This window comes from Tachypleus tridentatus, chromosome 3 (genome assembly GCF_004210375.1).
Source record: "Tachypleus tridentatus isolate NWPU-2018 chromosome 3, ASM421037v1, whole genome shotgun sequence".
Taxonomy (NCBI): domain Eukaryota; kingdom Metazoa; phylum Arthropoda; class Merostomata; order Xiphosura; family Limulidae; genus Tachypleus; species Tachypleus tridentatus.
Genome location: NC_134827.1, coordinates 80,854,738 through 80,872,269, shown reverse-complemented (window position 1 = coordinate 80,872,269; position 17,532 = coordinate 80,854,738). Strand labels below are relative to the sequence as shown.

At 34.2% G+C, this 17,532-nt stretch overlaps 1 protein-coding gene across 1 annotated transcript; it reads left to right on the top strand.

Annotated features, from left to right (window-relative positions):
• The first annotated feature begins 2,121 nt into the window (after positions 1-2,121).
• LOC143247333 (cuticlin-3-like) lies at positions 2,122-11,735 on the top strand. Its single transcript, XM_076495195.1, has 3 exons — positions 2,122-2,505; positions 3,041-3,615; positions 10,019-11,735. The coding sequence occupies exons 2-3, from the start codon at positions 3,541-3,543 to the stop codon at positions 11,135-11,137; spliced, it is 1,194 nt and encodes a 397-aa protein (XP_076351310.1). The 5' UTR covers positions 2,122-2,505; positions 3,041-3,540; the 3' UTR covers positions 11,138-11,735.
• Positions 11,736-17,532: the final 5,797 nt, after the last annotated feature.

Here is a 17,532-nt window from a genome sequence, read left to right as displayed (position 1 = left end):
AATAAGCCATCCTTCTATCCAATTAGTTAACTTATTCTCCACATCTATACAGATAAGTTTCTTTACAAGTCTTTTATGTAGCACTTTGTCAAGTGCTTTCTGAAATTCCAGATACAAAACATTTACACCCTCATCCTCATCTACATAAGTATTAACATTTTCAAATATGTGAAAATACTTGTAAGGCAAGATTCTCCCTTAATGAAACCATGTTGACTATCCGACAAAAATCTAAATTTTGTTAAATAACTTTGCAACGTATCTTTTATCAGACTTTCCAAAACTTTTCCACCTGTTGTAAGACTAATAGACCTTAATTACTGGAACAACTTCTACTGAAACTTGAAGATAGGGGTAACGTTAGGTAATTACCAATCTTTTGGTATTTGTCCGCTATTCAAGGACTTCCGAAATATTGTGGCAAGAGGCTCACATATCCAGCCCTTGACTTTCTTTAAAATTATCTTGAAAATATTATGTGGCTCAGGAACCTTATCATTCTTTAAACTTCCCAAATTTATTTTAAGAAGTTAGGCATTTATGTAATTGTCTTGTTCAACTTTATTTCCATCTATCAATTATTCAAGATGAGGAACACTGCTTAAGAAAAAGCAGAATTTGATAACTTTATAATCATCAGATACAAACCTTCCTTTTTCATCCCTCAAGGGTCCTACTCTCATTTTAACATTTTGTTAACCCCTAATGTACTTTAAAAAATCCTTATTGCATTAGGTGTAGACTAAACGTTATACTGTTATAAATGCTAGAATATGGATCGTGAATTGGAATAACTTTGTTTCAAGACGTGTACTTGTTATAAGTTTAACATACTCGTTACTTTGTTAGATTATAAATGTACATTGTTTTTGGTACAAAATATGAGCACTATGACAACCAGGTACTAATGTTGGCGTTTCAAAAGCAACTGTAAATCATGTATAAAGTATTCATTTTGATTTTTATATTTCTATTTAAGATATGTCTCTCTCTCCCAAGAAATCACTTAAAAAAAGGTAGGGTCTCTTTTTCAATATAAAAATAGCGTGACGATTTTACTTTTGTTATAAATATTGTTGATAAACATTTATTTCTATTTGTACTTGATACTATGTATCTATTTACGTAATTCGTAATTACAAGAGTGAAAAATGGACCATTTAAGAAGTCGTTTTTTCATACACTTCTAGATACGAATAATAATATACATACTTCGCACATGCGTATATCACAAGTAGAGATTTATATATGCTAAAATAAATATAACCCAAATGTTTGTTTGTTTTTTGAACTTCGCGCAAAGCTACACGAGGTTTATCTGCGCTAGCCGTCCCTAATTCAGCAGTGTAAGACTAGAGAAAAGGCACCTAGTCATCGCCAACTCTTGGGTTACTCTTTTACCAACTAATAGTGGGATTGACCGTAACATTTTTACGCCACCACGGCTGAAAGGGCGAGCATGTTTGGTGTGACAAGGTCTCGAACCTGCGACCCTCGGATTACGAGTCAAACGTCTTAACCCACCTGGTCATGCCGGTCATAACCACAATGAAAACTACACATTCTACTAACGAACTAATTGACTTACTTGACTAGTCAAAAGTGTTTAATAACACCGTTTTATATTTTTCTCTAAACTTAAACCATCCGCCAACAATAGTTTTAGCAAAGTTCTTAAGTTACTTAAGTTGAGGGTAGCCCATAATTAAGTTACAAAATAATTATACCGGCTCAAATTAGCTTGTAATCTGACAGATTAGGACACTTATGTTAAAAATAATAATAAGAAAAGCAATAAGGACCATGAAATGTAAAATAACAAAAAGTACGAAAAACAATTTGAAGGTAAAATTTGAAAATAAATATTAGTAAATATATAAAAGAGATATGGAAAAGGAAATATTTGGTACACTCAGAGAGTTAGATGTCCTTTTAATGAATTTGTTATCCGTATGTTTGGAAATCTGTGACAGTTCGTGAGAAGCTGACCCAAATGCTACTCTCAAAATTAGAACCGTGTATAATATCCGTAACCTTTGTCTTCTAAAATAACGTGTTGCTAAGCCTAGTTTGTAAACTTGTATGAAAAACGAGGTTTCCTATAGGAGCATCTGTAGGATCAGTTACGTAGGATCAGGTTTGGCGACTCCGCCATTACCTTCTTTGCTAACAAACATTCTGATAGTCAGAATATAAGTCGTAGAATTGAGTGTTCGTTCTTAGATAGACAGATTAGGCCAACAGGTCACATGGAGCCAGTATGGAATTATTAACCAACAAATGAGGACAAGGACAGCAAGGAATGAAAAATGTTTCTAACCCTAAGAAAAGTTTGCTTGTTGCTTCCTTCATCTGACGTCACCTAACCCTCTCACGCCACAATGGATAACAACTTTCTTTGCGAGAGAGTCACGACCGCAAAGGCTTAGTAAACATAGTGGAAATAAATCATTTAAGAAACTTTAGAAGAAGAAGATGCTAGACTTCATATAAACTACAAAACATGTAAGTCTCCTTGTGGGTTAACAGTAATTTAAGGGATTTACGTCGTTAAAATTTAGGTTTCGATTCTCCACGAAATGCATATACCTAATATCTAACAAATCTTTGGAGCAAGGAAAACTACGTAAAACCTCTAATATTTTTAATATTTTATAATAATAAAAGTTGCTAGAGATAACCAGTTTTTTAGGTAACTGTTGTAAACATGTTAAAGTTAGTAACTGAAAGTCATAGGGTTTAGCACGCTTAGCGTTTACTCTGTAACGCAGTTTAAGTGTTTTGTGATTAAGTTGTTTGTCACGAACTTCAGTTGTTTCGTCATGTTTTAGTGTTTTAATATATTTCTATATTGAATAATTTACAGTTGATCTTAATAGACTAGGGAAAGACAGATTTTCTATAGAGGAAAGAAAAGCTTTCCTTTGAATAATATATATTTTATAAATAAATATTTTAAATTTAATACAGCGTAGCCTAAAATTAGTCAATGACTTTGAAATAATTCTTTATTTTTCTTGGTTCTGTAATTTCCATAAAGTTTCCAAGAGCGTGAAGCTTTTCAACGTTAATCAGAGTATACCATAGAAACAACACTTCTGAAGGATATATGTAATACTGGAATACACCACAGAAACAACTCTTCTGAAGAATATATGTCATACTGGAGTATACCATAGAAACAATCCTTCTGAAGGATCTATATATATAATACTGGAATATACCATAGAAACAACTCTTCTGAAGAATATATGTCATACTGGAGTATACCATAGAAACTATCCTTCTGAAGGATCTATATATATAATACTGGAATACACCATAGAAACAACTCTTCTGAAGAATATATGTCATACTGGAGTATACCATAGAAACAATCCTTCTGAAGGATCTATGTAAAGCATCAGAATATACAACAGAAATAAGCTTACAAGAGCTGGAATTTTCCGCCAAACAACGTTATTAGAAGTTAGATTTACTATCACAACTTTTATAATAAAATAACAAAGTATTCAGCACCAGTTAGTCTAGAAATTTGAAATGTTAAAGTTCACAGAGATGCTGCAACCGAAAAGATCAGTAACTATTGTACAAATTTGTTTCCAACTTCTTAGGGTAAGAAATATTCCATGTTTAAAAGTAAAAACTTCTTAAAAACTTATTAGTTAATGAATTGTACTACATTTGTCTTTTAACGTACTTTAGAATTTTAAAGCTTTGCTTAAAAATTCAATAACATTTTTCTTTCTGTTTGCATTAAAACTTTCAGTTATTTAACTGCGAATTCTCCATTACTTTCAAACCTTTAATGACTATTCGTTTTTCAGAAAAATATGAACGTTTTACACTGTCACCATATGTCGTTATTCATGTTTATAGCACTCCTTTCTAATTCTAGTCCACAATGTTTTTTAGTTATCCACAGCCTTCAAAACTAACTTTCCGCATTTACTTCTAACATTTTCTAAACGAAACTTCTACTGTCCAAATTTTCGTAGAACATTTATTTGTTATCAGTTAAAACCCAAAGTTCATCTAATAACCTCAGAAATGTGTTGGCTAACTTGCTATATCGGAATGTTTTACTTCAATTTCTATTGCTTTTCTAAAAAACCATGCTATCCCTCTGATTCCCTAAGCTTTATTTATAATGTTGGTTTAATTTTTGAGAAGCTATCTTTGCAAAGCCATCCATGATTTTGACTTGTTAAAACAGAGAAGACTCAACTAGCTAAGAGCATCCATTGGTAATTTACACGTTTAATAACTTAAAGTGTGGCTTTAAATTTATTTTTATACGTGGTTAATAACTAACGAAAATACAACACTACAAAAGGGTTTGGTTTGTGTTTGTGTTTTCTTATAGCAAAGCCACATAGGACTATCTGCTCAGCCCACCGGGGGGAATCGAACCCTGATTTTAGCGTTGTAAATCCGTAGACTTGCCGCTGTACTAGCGGGGAAAAAGGGTTTGGCTTTAGTATTTCTGCAGTTATAACGAATATGCACTTACACTTATTAATCTCCCTTTACTGTTCAAGAGTTTAGTTGTTAGTCATATGTGGGTCATAATTTATTCGTCGAAGACCACCTTTTCAACAAACTATGCACACAAACACTCAAGGTACCGAGTGGGAAACCACCTTGCGAATAGAATGATCTTAATTGTTTACCCTTGCTGAAGGTGCGAAACCAAAAGTCCCGAACACAACTGGAAAGCACTCGGGTTAAATTGTTTTTATTAATTTCTACCAAGACTTCTTGAACTTACCTTTTCCTATAACATCAGATGAGGATGATTTCAAAGATTACGTTGCGGACAGAGAAAGTTTGTTTGTTTTTTAAAATAAACAAATCTAACCCATTTTTACATTTCAGATTTCTTAGAGATTATCAAATCTGATTTTGTTTTCATGTGGAGCAGAATTCAGTGGAAGAGAGGTAACCAAAACATACTATATATTCAAGCACAATCCTTTGAAACATTTCCTGCAGTTGGTTTGGTTTGCTCGAAAACTTTTGGTTTCTTCAATTTGGGGTTGGTCTTTCCAGTCTGAAATTGGTCTCCTCAGTTTGGAATTGGTCTTCTCGACCTTTCACAAGGAAGTCCTCAATTGTGCTATTATAATTTTTTCCTCTATTCTGGTCTATATGGTTATTCTACACCTTCAAGGATTTCATTAATGCTATACTTTCCGTTTTGTTCTCTAATGTGTTCTGTATGCATTTTCTGTACCTTCAATGAACTTTCTTGTGTCACTCCACTAATTCTTTAATAATACTACTGGTAAACTGTTTTATATAGGTTAGCCTTCTTGTATATTAGTGGAATTCTGTTTTTACGATGGATCAGGGGTAACTTTCTCTATCGAGACATTTTTTATTGTTTAAAACTAGCAGTTTGTTTCATCGAGTTATGTTTTTCTCATTAAATGACAAATTATTTTCTCGAAATATTTGTCTGTGTGTTTACCATAATTAACTTGTTTTTATGGAGTTTATTTTACTGATTTAAACTGATGTATACCCTCTATCCCCCCAGGATCAACGCCCCTGATTAGCAGCTTATTTTGTTTTGAGTTATTTTTTATTGTATAATGTCCATCAGTTGGTCAGCAGTAAGGTTATGGACTCACAATGCTTGAAATGGTTTGCTTCTTGTAACGGACACAGCGAAGATAATGCACTGTGTAGGCTTGCACTGAAACAGTATTATATAATACCGGTATTCTGTTGTTGTGTTGCCCGCTGGTACAACGGTAAGTCTACGGATTTTCAACGCTAAAATCAGGGAGTTCGATTCCCTTCGGTGGAATCAGCAGATAGCCCAATGTGATTTTAGTATAAGAACACACATACATTGTGGTAACTGTTTTATTTGGTTACTTTACATTCTGTAAAATAGCTATTATGTTTTTATAGAATTACATTATCTGATTAAATATCACTTTATTTAAAATAAATTCTCAACTGTGTTCACAATGAACAATTTCCAAGTGAATGGAGTCTTACACAGGGTCATATTTTCTACATTTAGAACAAAGGTCGTGTGCATGAAGGTTTGACGAATAGTGTCGTCTGTAATGCCTGATATTAAAATAGAATGAGAATTGTCTTGCTACATGTTTCTCATTATCAAAGAGATTCTTATTCAAAATGCCATTTAAGTTGAGTGTCCGTATCTTAAAACGGCTGAAGATTAATTTAAACAACATTTCAAGTAACAGAGTAACTAAGACGTGCATGTTTTTTGTGACAAAGGGCAAAACGTTGAAATTTTCTACTGGATACGAGCTAATGAGGCTTAACATTATATGAGACACTGAACTGCTGGGAGCTTCGTTTTCGGACAATTCGTTTGTGTTTGTTTTTTGAATTTCGCGCAAAGCTACACGAGGGCTATCTGCGCCAGCTGTCCCTAATTTAGCAGTGTAAGACTAGAGGGAAGGCAGCTAGTCATTACCACCCACCGCCAACTCTTGGGCTACTTTTTCGCCAAAGAATAGTGGGATTGACCGTCACACTATAACGCCCCACGGCTGAAAAGGCGAGCATGTTTGGTAGGGCGGGAATGCGAACTCGCGATCCTCGATTTACGAGTTGAAAGCCGGGTCTCGGACAATTCGAGTGTGTTGGTCATGTGGTGAGCATTCTGATATAGCTTTTTGTTGTCGGTTTCAGAACATGACAGATTTATTAGCACGGAAATTTTCAAGACATAAACGTATTTTTTCATAATGTGAGTCATAGATTGGTGAATCTTCTTAGAGTTGATACCCCTCTTTAACACGGCCTCTGACACGTGATTAAACCATCATGACTTAGGAACGTAAGTCACCGTGTTATGTTCTAAACTAGAACACTGTGTCATCGGAAGCGTGTAAAATTATCCTGCAAGTAGAACCAGTTAGGTAGTGTCAGTGTTAGTGAATAATCTTTTATTTCAGCGATAATGGGTTTCTGTCCCACAGTTCGCTGTCCGTCCGCTAACAGTTAATGGTTTCCATGCAATGTATAAGCGATTTCTATATACATATATACGTGAACTAGGGAAAAGACCTCTACTGAACTAATAAAGGCATCGTTTAAACAATAAACGTTTTTTTAAATATTTTATTTTAGCCCAGCATTAAACCTTTCATACATAGATGTTCTCTCCTAACATTAACCAAAATTTTAAGAATGCTTAAATCATTTTTAAATTCTTCACATAGTAACCTAAATTAATTAAGTGTGTGAATAATTATATGGTATTAAGCATAATTTATTATTCGATACTGTGCGGTGGATAAACTGTTTAATGATTTTTATACGTAGCATTACAGATTTCTTTTGTTTTTCATCAAAGGTAAAATTAAAAAGATAATCTGTGACGTAGAGGGCTAATGCATTCCTTAATTTACTGCTGTGGACTATAGTTTCAGCTATTCATGGCTGATTAACAGAGTTTGTGTCAGGAAAGAAAAGAAGAGCAATTAGGCTTATCAAAATAGGATGTGGGGACGAAGGAATATTCAATTATCTTCAAACACCTTGGAATATTCAATTATCTTCAAACACCTTGGGTCAGCAAACCAAAGATCGACAACATTACTTGGGCTAAAATAAAATATTTAAAAAAAACGTTTATTGTTTAAACGATGCCTTTATTAGTTCAGTAGAGGACTTTTCCCTAGTTCACGTATATATGTATATAGAAATCGCTTATACATTGCATGGAAGCCATTAACTGTTAGCGGACGGACAGCGAACTGTGGGACAGAAACCCATTATCGCTGAAATAAAAGATTATTCACTAACACTGACACTACCTAACTGGTTCTACTTGCAGGAGAACTTTTACACGCTTCCGATGACACAGTGTTCTAGTTCAGAACATAACACGGTGAGTTACGTTCCTAAGTCATGATGGTTTAATCACGTGTCAGAGGCCGTGTTAAAGAGGTCTCAACTCTAAGAAGATTCACCAATCTATGACTCACATTATGAAAAAATACGTTTATGTCTTGAAAATTTCCATGCTAATAAATCTGTCATATTCTAAAACCGACAACAAAAAGTTATATTAGAATGCTCACCATATGACCAACACACTCGAATTTTCCGAGACCCAGCATGGCCAGGTGGTTCAGGCACTCGACTCTTAATTCGAGGATCGCGGGTTCGCATCCCCGTCGCGCCAAATCTGCTCGCCCTTTCAGCCGTGGGACGTTATAGTGTGACGGTCAATCCCACTATTCTTTGGTAAAAGAGTAGCCCAAGAGTTGGCGGTGGGTGGTGATGACTAGCTGCCTTCCCTCTAGTCTTACACTGCTAAATTAGGGACAGCTGGCGCAGATAGCCCTCGTGTAGCTCTGCGCGAAATTCAAAAAACAAACACAAACTAATTGTCCGAAAACGAAGCTCCCAGCAGTTCAGTGTCTCATATAATGTTAAGCCTCATTAGCTTGTATCCAGTAGAAAATTTCAACGTTTTGCCCTTTGTCACATAAAACATGCACGTCTTAGTTACTCTGTTACTTGAAATGTTGTTTAAATTAATCTTCAGCCGTTTTAAGATAAGGACACTCAACTTAAATGGCATTTTGAATAAGAATCTCTTTGATAATGAGAAACATGTAGCAAGACAATTCTCATTCTATTTTAATATCAGGCATTACAAACGACACTATTCGTCAAGCTTTCATGCACACGACCTTTGTTTTAAATGTAGAAAATATGACTCTGTGTAAGACTCCATTCACTTGGAAATTGTTCATTGTGAACACTGTTGAGAAATTATCTTAAATAAACTGATATTTAATCAGATAATGTAATTCGATAAAAACATAATAGCTATTTTACAGAATGTAAAGTAACCAAATAAAGCAGTTACCACAATGTATGTGTGTTCTTATACTAAAATCACATTGGGCTATCTGCTGATTCCAGCTGATTTGATGAAAACGAAAATAAATGTATGACATACATACAGAATCAGGATTAATAATGGTTACACACTCAGGTTTAGGAATCCATGAAAAATGAAAACAGGATTCAGGTGGCCAACTTTTATGATTACGGTTATAGAATCAACTTTCTACTGTAGAGGAATATAAAACTAAGTATTTTTCAATTAATTAATTAAGTGTAACATTGAAACATGTAATAGTAACATCTGTAGATTCAAAATAGCGTCTTCATTATTACTATCTCTAAGTTTAAAATTGTTTTTTAGTGTTTTACGATTACTGATATCTTCTTATTGTATGATATTAATATCTTTAGTTTCAAGGTGGTATCACGCAGTGAATTATCACAGGAATTTTAAATAATAATAACAATTGCAGTTTGTTTCATATCATTCATCAAACTTTTGAACCTGTGTTGAATATTATTTGTAAGTTCTACATAAGTATGTAAGATAACTTATTCAAAAGGACAATGATTTCACTTGCAACATTCGTTTAAAAGACTTGTGGAATCTTAATATTTATAATAAAAGAAATAATTGTTACTTATCTCTAAAGTTATACTAAAAATAATCGTAAAAATGACTCGTAACAAAACCAATTTAATTCTGTTATATATTTGGTTTATTCATCATATCTTTACTTATTATATGTTACGTTTATTTATCATATGTGTAATTAATTTATTATATATACAGTTTATTTTGGAAAACTCTACGCAGAGTGTGCTTTCATGAGTAAACATTTTCCAGGTTTTGATGCTAAACTTTACTCTCTGAATGAATTTTTTTTTTATTTTAAACTTTGATAATGCTAACTGTGGCTCAGCGGTAGCTGTGAGGGCTTATGTTAAAAATCAGGTTTCGATACTCGCAGTAAGCACAGGATAGCACATTGCGCTTAAAAACAAACAAATAGAGCTAATAGTCAAGTACTGGAACATAATACGTGGCTAAAAAACACCAGCTTACAAAACACCTGATTCGGAAAAGTATTTAAAATGTATTTCGTTCTTATCACTCATTTATTACGTGAAAAAGAGTTTCGTATGTTTGTTTCATTTTCAGGTGTCGTTCTTGACAGTCGGACAAGGAACCTTTCCATCAGACATGCCACAGTTGGAGAAAGTAAGTGTGGGTTGTACTACAGATGGGATGACAGTAGCGGTAGAATTTGACAAAATGTTTGAAGGAGTAATTTACGCTAAAGGTTTCTATGACAGCGAGAATTGTCGTTTTATCACCCCCAGCTCGCGACCTGCACGGAGCTTCACATTTAGGATCCCCTTAGCCGCGTGTGGGACACTTGGACAGTTAGAAGTTTTAACAAGTGACCAGGACATGTATTTAGAAAATACAGTGATCATACAAAACGACCCTTATATTCAGGAGGTATGGGACCATGCTCGGCGCCTGCGGTGCACATGGAGTCACACACTGACCAAGGCATTGATCGCCCGGCCCTTCGAAACCTACAAGTCTTTTACAGTACCAGTAGCTTTCACCCAAGATACAATCAATACCCTCATGGAGGTTCAGGTAGGGAAGGGACCTTTCTCCACCCCTGCTACTGGATATTTGCACGTTGGAGATGAGACCAGCCTCGTGATTTACGTTCAAGACCCAACAAACAAATTTGATGCCAAGATGATGGGGTGTAAAGCGTCTAACGGAAAAGGGCTTTCTGTTGCTCTAACCGACGAAAATGGTTGTGTCATGCGACCTGAAATGATGACGCCATTTTATAAAACACGTGACACGCGCGACACTGGCGCTAACATCATTATGTACACTTATTTTAAAGCTTTCAAACTGCCGGACACTAATCACTTTTACATTAGATGTAACATAGCAGTCTGTCTTGAAGAATGTAACACTCACTGCACTGCTGAAGAGAGTAACCAAACGAACAGACGGAGACGTAGTACAGAGGATAACAAAATCGTAACGACTCAGCTCTTTCGTGGATTGACTGTACTTCCTAAATATGATCTAGAGATGGCGCTGTATGACAAAACAGGGGAATATTGTTTGCCTAAAGCATATTTCGTTGCCAGCGGATCCATAGGGACGATAGTTCTGATGTCGCTCACCTGTGTCGCTCTAATAGCATGGAAAAAAATAAAAAATTATGAGGTTTTGTTGAAGAAATATAAGGGTATATCCCACGAGAATATGAGACACTAATGTCTAGAAAGTCTTGGAAATGTGACATCTATGTGGTACACACTGTTGACTCTATACCAAATATAAAACAAACCTGACAGCTAAAAGCCCAAACTCTTACAACTATATCTGTGGTACTTACTGCTCATACTGAGCAAAATAAAAAAAAAAACTCTAACAGCTAACACTGACATTTATATCTATGGTACTCATTGTTGATTCTAAACAAAATATAAAACAACTCTAACAGCTAACACTGATATTTATATCTATGGTACTTACTGTTGATTCTAAACAAAATATAAAACAACTCTAACAGCTAACACTGACATTTATATCTATGGTACTCATTGTTGATTCTAAACAAAATATAAAACAACTCTTACAGCTGACACTGATATTTATATCTATGGTACTCATTGTTGATTCTAAACAAAATATAAAACAACTCTAACAACTAACAGTGACATTTATATCTATGGTACTTACTGTTGATTCTAAACAAAATATAAAACAACTCTTACAGCTAACACTGACATTTATATTTATGGTACTTACTGTTGATTCTAAACAAAATATAAAACAACTCTAACAGCTAACACTGATATTTATATCTATGGTACTTACTGTTGATTCTAAACAAAATATAAAACAACTCTAACAGCTAACACTGATATTTATATCTATGGTACTTACTGTTGATTTTAAACAAAATATAAAACAACTCTAACAGCTAACACTGACATTTATATCTATGGTACTTACTGTTGATTCTAAACAAAATATAAAACAACTCTTACAGCTAACACTGATATTTATATCTATGGTACTTACTGTTGATTCTAAACAAAATATAAAACAACTCTTACAGCTAACACTCACATTTATATCTATAGTACTTACTGTTGATTCTAAACAAAATATAAAACAACTCTTACAGCTGACACTGATATTTATATCTATGGTACTCATTGTTGATTCTAAAAGTAGTGTAAAAAGAAAATTATTTCTAGATTACTGTTTTCTTTGTTAATCTTGTATTGATTAAGAATTATCATTTGCAAACTCGTTTAAAATCTACCGAGCTATGTCAGAATAATAAAGAAAAATTGAAGTGTTATTCGTTTGTACCCATTTTATGTACTGATTGTGCAGTAGGTCCACACCATTATTTTTTATATGTTCACATTATCTAGATGTTCCAAAACTAGTTTACGATAGTTAATATTTTATCTATCAACGTTATTGCTCCATAAGTTGTTAGGTGTCCATGTTTTACCTGTTTACATCATGTGAATATTTCACAAGTGGTTTGGTGTTCAGGTTTCATCTGTCAAAGTCGTGTGAATGCTTCATAACAAACTGCTGTTAAAAATTTAACTATTACTTGCTGTAGATATAAGCTAATCTTCTGTAACCATGAAAATATTCATCCAATCAAAATACCTATTGTAATAAAGCCACGGTACTTTTCATTCAATCGTAATTGCTCTTATACTAACACTTTACATGTATTCAAAGTAAATGTATATGAATTACTAAAAGATGAAATAATTCTTCACTTTCTAATGTTCTACCCAAATGATTAGAACTTAAATTCATTAATTACTCACTCTTGGTTCAGTCAGTTACTAAGGTCTCACTTTACTTGCGTAAAGATTCTTAGAATATGAAATACTCTTCATAATGACCTTATCTACCAAGAACATCATTTCTTAAGCATATGACACGAATATCGTTTCACTCTAAATTTAGAACAGTAATAATATAATTAAAAAGTGTAAAAACTAACAGCTTCTGTAGTGAAGAAATAAAGGAGTTCATAGCAGAGTCGACTACATAGACCACATCTATCCCGGAAAACTTATGTAGAACTCTGAACATTTTACGAAACAAACGTAAAGGTGCGTGTTTGTTTTCTTAGAGCAAAGCCACATCGGGCTATCTGCTGAGCCCATCGAATGGAATCAAACCCCTGATTTTAGTGTTGTAAATCCGTAGACTTGCCGCTGTAGTAGCGGGGGGCCAAACATAAAGGATATTCTTAAATTGGTAAATGTAACATACCAACAATTATAAATATATTCTAGCATTGTTATAAAATGTGAGCAATCGTGAAGAATATTCTGTTATTGTTAGAACACATTAGAAATAATGAAGACCACGTTACAATTAATTTATCATTATTTGGCTTGGTTTGTTTTGAATTTCGTGCAAAGCTACACGAGAGCTGTCTGCGCTATTCATCCATAATTTAACAGTGTAAGACTAGAGGGAAAGCAGCTAGTCATCACCACCCACCGCCAACTCTTGGACTACTCTTTTGCTAACGAATAGTGGGATTGACCGTCACATTATAGTGCTCCCACGGCTCAAACGCCGACCATGTTTGGTGTGACGGGGATTCGAACCCATGACCCACAGATTATGAGTCGAATGCCTTAACCACCCAGTCATGCCAGGCCGTTTTCATTGTTCAGTTTAACTGTATCATCCAAATATTTGGAATCTTTTTCAGTCTGTACTTTACTTTGTCGGGAAAACAAAATTCCAGTAAATATTTTACATAGAAGAGCGAACAACGTTTCGACCTTCTTCGGTCATCGTCAGGTTCACAAAGAAAGAGGTAACTGACCGGAAGCTGACCACATGTTTGAAAGGGGTTGTGTAACTGTGTGTCGAAATGTAGAGGGCGGTATTAGATGTTGGAATATATAATTTATATATTCAATTATATATAATTATATATAAAATATATAATATTATATATAATATAAATTTATATATTCAATTATATATAAAATATATATTATTATATATAATATAAATTTATATATTCAATTATATATAATTATATATAAAATATATAATATTATATATAATATAAAATTATATTATATATTCAAACATCTAATACCGCCCTCTACATTTCGACACACAGTTACACAACCCTTTCAAACATGTGGTCGTTCGCTCTTCTATGTAAAATATTTTCTCAACCCAAACGAGCCGTTTTTGCATATAAATTTCTCAACAAGTGGGTTTCTCGACATCACTGATTAAAATTCCAGTAAATCAAGAATGGTTTGAATACATCCGTAACCCGTTTGTGCGTGCCACATGTAACACATACCTGTTTCTTCTTGGACAAGATTTCTAGTCAGGACGTTGAACTTTCAATGACCATTTTTATCTCGATAAATAATATTAAACTTATTTATCTTTACTTGTGCTTTCAGCGTGACAGAAGTTATATCAGTAAGTGTTTACTGGATGTTTTTACAGTTTCATCAGTTAGCGTCTCCTTATTCTGCATGAACTGAGCACGTATAACTTAACCCCGTGATGAAAAGAAACTGACCAGCTTACTGAATGACCAGCTCTGAATGATGATCAAATTAATTGGTTAAAAAACTAGTGTTCAACGAAATACAGCTGTTTTTTTTAAAGCAGAACCACAATGATTTACCACGCTGAATCGAACTCCTGATTTTAGCATTCTAGTCCTTATTCTTAATCTAGGTGGTTAAGGCACTCGACTCGTAATCGGAGTCGTAAGTTCAAATCTCCATCACACCAAACATGCTTGTTCTTTCAGCTGTGGGGCCGTTATAATGTGGCGCTCAATCTCACTATATGTTGGTAAAAGAGTAGCCCAAGAGTTGGCGGTGGGTGGTGATAACTAGCTGCCTTTCTTCTAGTCTTATACTGCTAAATTAGGGCCGGCTAGCGCAGATAGTCTTCGTGTAGCTTTGTGCGAAATTCTAAACCACTCAATCTAGTCGTGTTACAGCAGGAGAGACGTAATTCTGTTAATCCATTCGATCAATATTTTCACATTTTGTTAGTGAAAAAAGTCATTTTGCTTAATGTTTATTTTTTGTGCTAAAGATTTGTATATAATCATCAGTATTAGGTCGTCGAAATTATAGACTGGACAACATTATTGAAAACAAGTAAGTAGGATTTGCTAACAGGAAAGAATAATAATGAAATAACTCATAATAGCAAAACATTAAAAGTCCCAAACGGGATAAGTGAAAACATTTTTTCAAAAACTAAAACATCAAGAAAAATAGTTCTACCGCTTATTAGATTTTGTAAAGCACGACCAAAGAAATTTCTGTTTGAAAGAACAGACAATAATATCGACGTTATCCCCATCTGGTGTACGTTTTAGTCAACTGTAACGAATTTACACACGTAAATCGCTGTTGATTTATTTTGGCACCACTGGCAATAAATTAACCCAATGAAGAGGAAACATCTTTTATATGTTTTTAAAGACATCATCCTATAAAATAAGCAGATCCTACATCGAGGAAACATCTTTCATATTATTCTTAAAGACTAACTCTATACAGATAATATCTAGACAATTGCAGGGATCATGTTTTTTATGTAAAGTACTGCAGTATGTACTATAACAACTCTCTTTAGTGGTAAAAGCCTTAATTGACTATAATAGAGAAATCCTTTATGACGTAGTTTCTTTTATATGAATATAAAATATGTTCAGTTGTCTTCTGTCTGATGCATCATGTGAAGTGAAAAGTTTTTTTTTTTTTTACACTCAGATTAATAATTACAAGATCCAATTATTTAAGAATTATTGTATACAGCCATTACCTCTCTACAAAACTTTTATATCTGACAAACTCGTGTAAGCCGCCCATACTGGAAACACCACTTCGCAGTTTACCATTAATCGCTAACAATAGTAAGACTCGTTGGAGAAAATAAAATATTTTAAATTTGATTGATTTCATATTGAAAGAAGTATGTCACTACAGTGATGAATTGTGAAAGCTGATCGTTAATCAGCCAACACAACAAAGGTATCCCCTGTGGTGGGTCTCATATATAGCTTACGTAACAAAGATATCTTCTGTGGTGAATACCATATATCCAGTGTAATAGAGACGTTCCGTATGGTAAGACCCATATATACATTGTTACAAAGATGTTCCCTGTGGTGGGTTCTTAGTTGAAAATACCGAGTTGGTTTATTGGTAAAACGAAAGTTTGAGAAAGGAATACAAAATTTCCTGTTGCGTGTTTTTCTAATTGTCTGGATTTGGATCACCTAGACATTAATGATGTGTAGTGTTCGTATTGTCCGGCTTTGGATAACCTAGACAATAATGATGTGTAGTGTTCGTATTGCATGGCTTTGGATCACCTAGACAATAATGATGTGTAATGTTTGTATTGTTCGGCTTTGGATAACCTAGACATTAATGATATGTAGTGTTCGTAGTGTTCGGCTTTGGATCACCTAGACATTAATGATGTGTAGTGTTCGTATTGCATGGCTTTGGATCACCTAGACATTAATGATGTGTAGTGTTCGCATTGTCCGGCTTTGGATTACCTAGACATTAAAGATATGTAGTGTTCGTGTTGCATGGCTTTGGATCACCTAGACATTAATGATGTGTAGTGTTCGTATTGCATGGCTTTGGATCACCTAGACAATAATGATGTGTAATGTTTGTATTGTTCGGCTTTGGATAACCTAGACATTAATGATATGTAGTGTTCGTAGTGTTCGGCTTTGGATCACCTAAACATTAATGATGTGTAGTGTTCGTATTGCATGGCTTTGGATCACCTAGACATTAATGATGTGTAGTGTTCGCATTGTCCGGCTTTGGATTACCTAGACATTAAAGATATGTAGTGTTCGTGTTGCATGGCTTTGGATCACCTAGACATTAATGATGTGTAGTGTTCGTATTGCATGGCTTTGGATCACCTAGACAATAATGATGTGTAATGTTTGTATTGTTCGGCTTTGGATAACCTAGACATTAATGACATGTAGTGTTCGTAGTGTTCGGCTTTGGATCACCTAGACATTAATGATGTGTAGTGTTCGTATTGCATGGCTTTGGATCACCTAGACATTAATGATGTGTAGTGTTCGCATTGTCCGGCTTTGGATTACCTAGACATTAAAGATATGTAGTGTTCGTGTTGCATGGCTTTGGATCACCTAGACATTAATGATGTGTAGTTTTCATATTGTCCTGCTTTGGATCACCTAGACACTAATAATCTGTGGATTTTCTGTTCGGCTGAAGACGTTATAATCTGTGATTTTTTCTCTTATCCAGCTTTAGGTCACTTAAACATTATAACGTGTATAATTCTCGCTTTAGCAATAAATTTCAATCAACTTGTTTCATATCCTCATAGACAAAGTGGCCAAGTTAAGGTCTTCGCGAGAGATAAATTGGCAAGTGTAACAGAATGTTGATTAGAAATAAATGATTTGGTATAAACTACTGAGTGTTCTAACAGTCTACACTAATTGTTTGTCTAATTTACTCAATTTTGTTTATTTTACAGGGCCAAAAATAAAAGAGAGGGTACTGTATATTTTATGTTTCATTATCTGAATAACCAGACAA

Bases quoted from the DNA above. Each gene is read 5' to 3' on its own strand.
- LOC143247333 (XM_076495195.1), top strand. From the start codon at position 3,541: ATGTTAAAGTTCACAGAGATGCTGCAACCGAAAAGATCAGTAACTATT. The intron at 3,616-10,018 runs GTAAGAAATATT...TTTCATTTTCAG, and splicing joins TTTGTTTCCAACTTCTTAGG to GTGTCGTTCTTGACAGTCGG.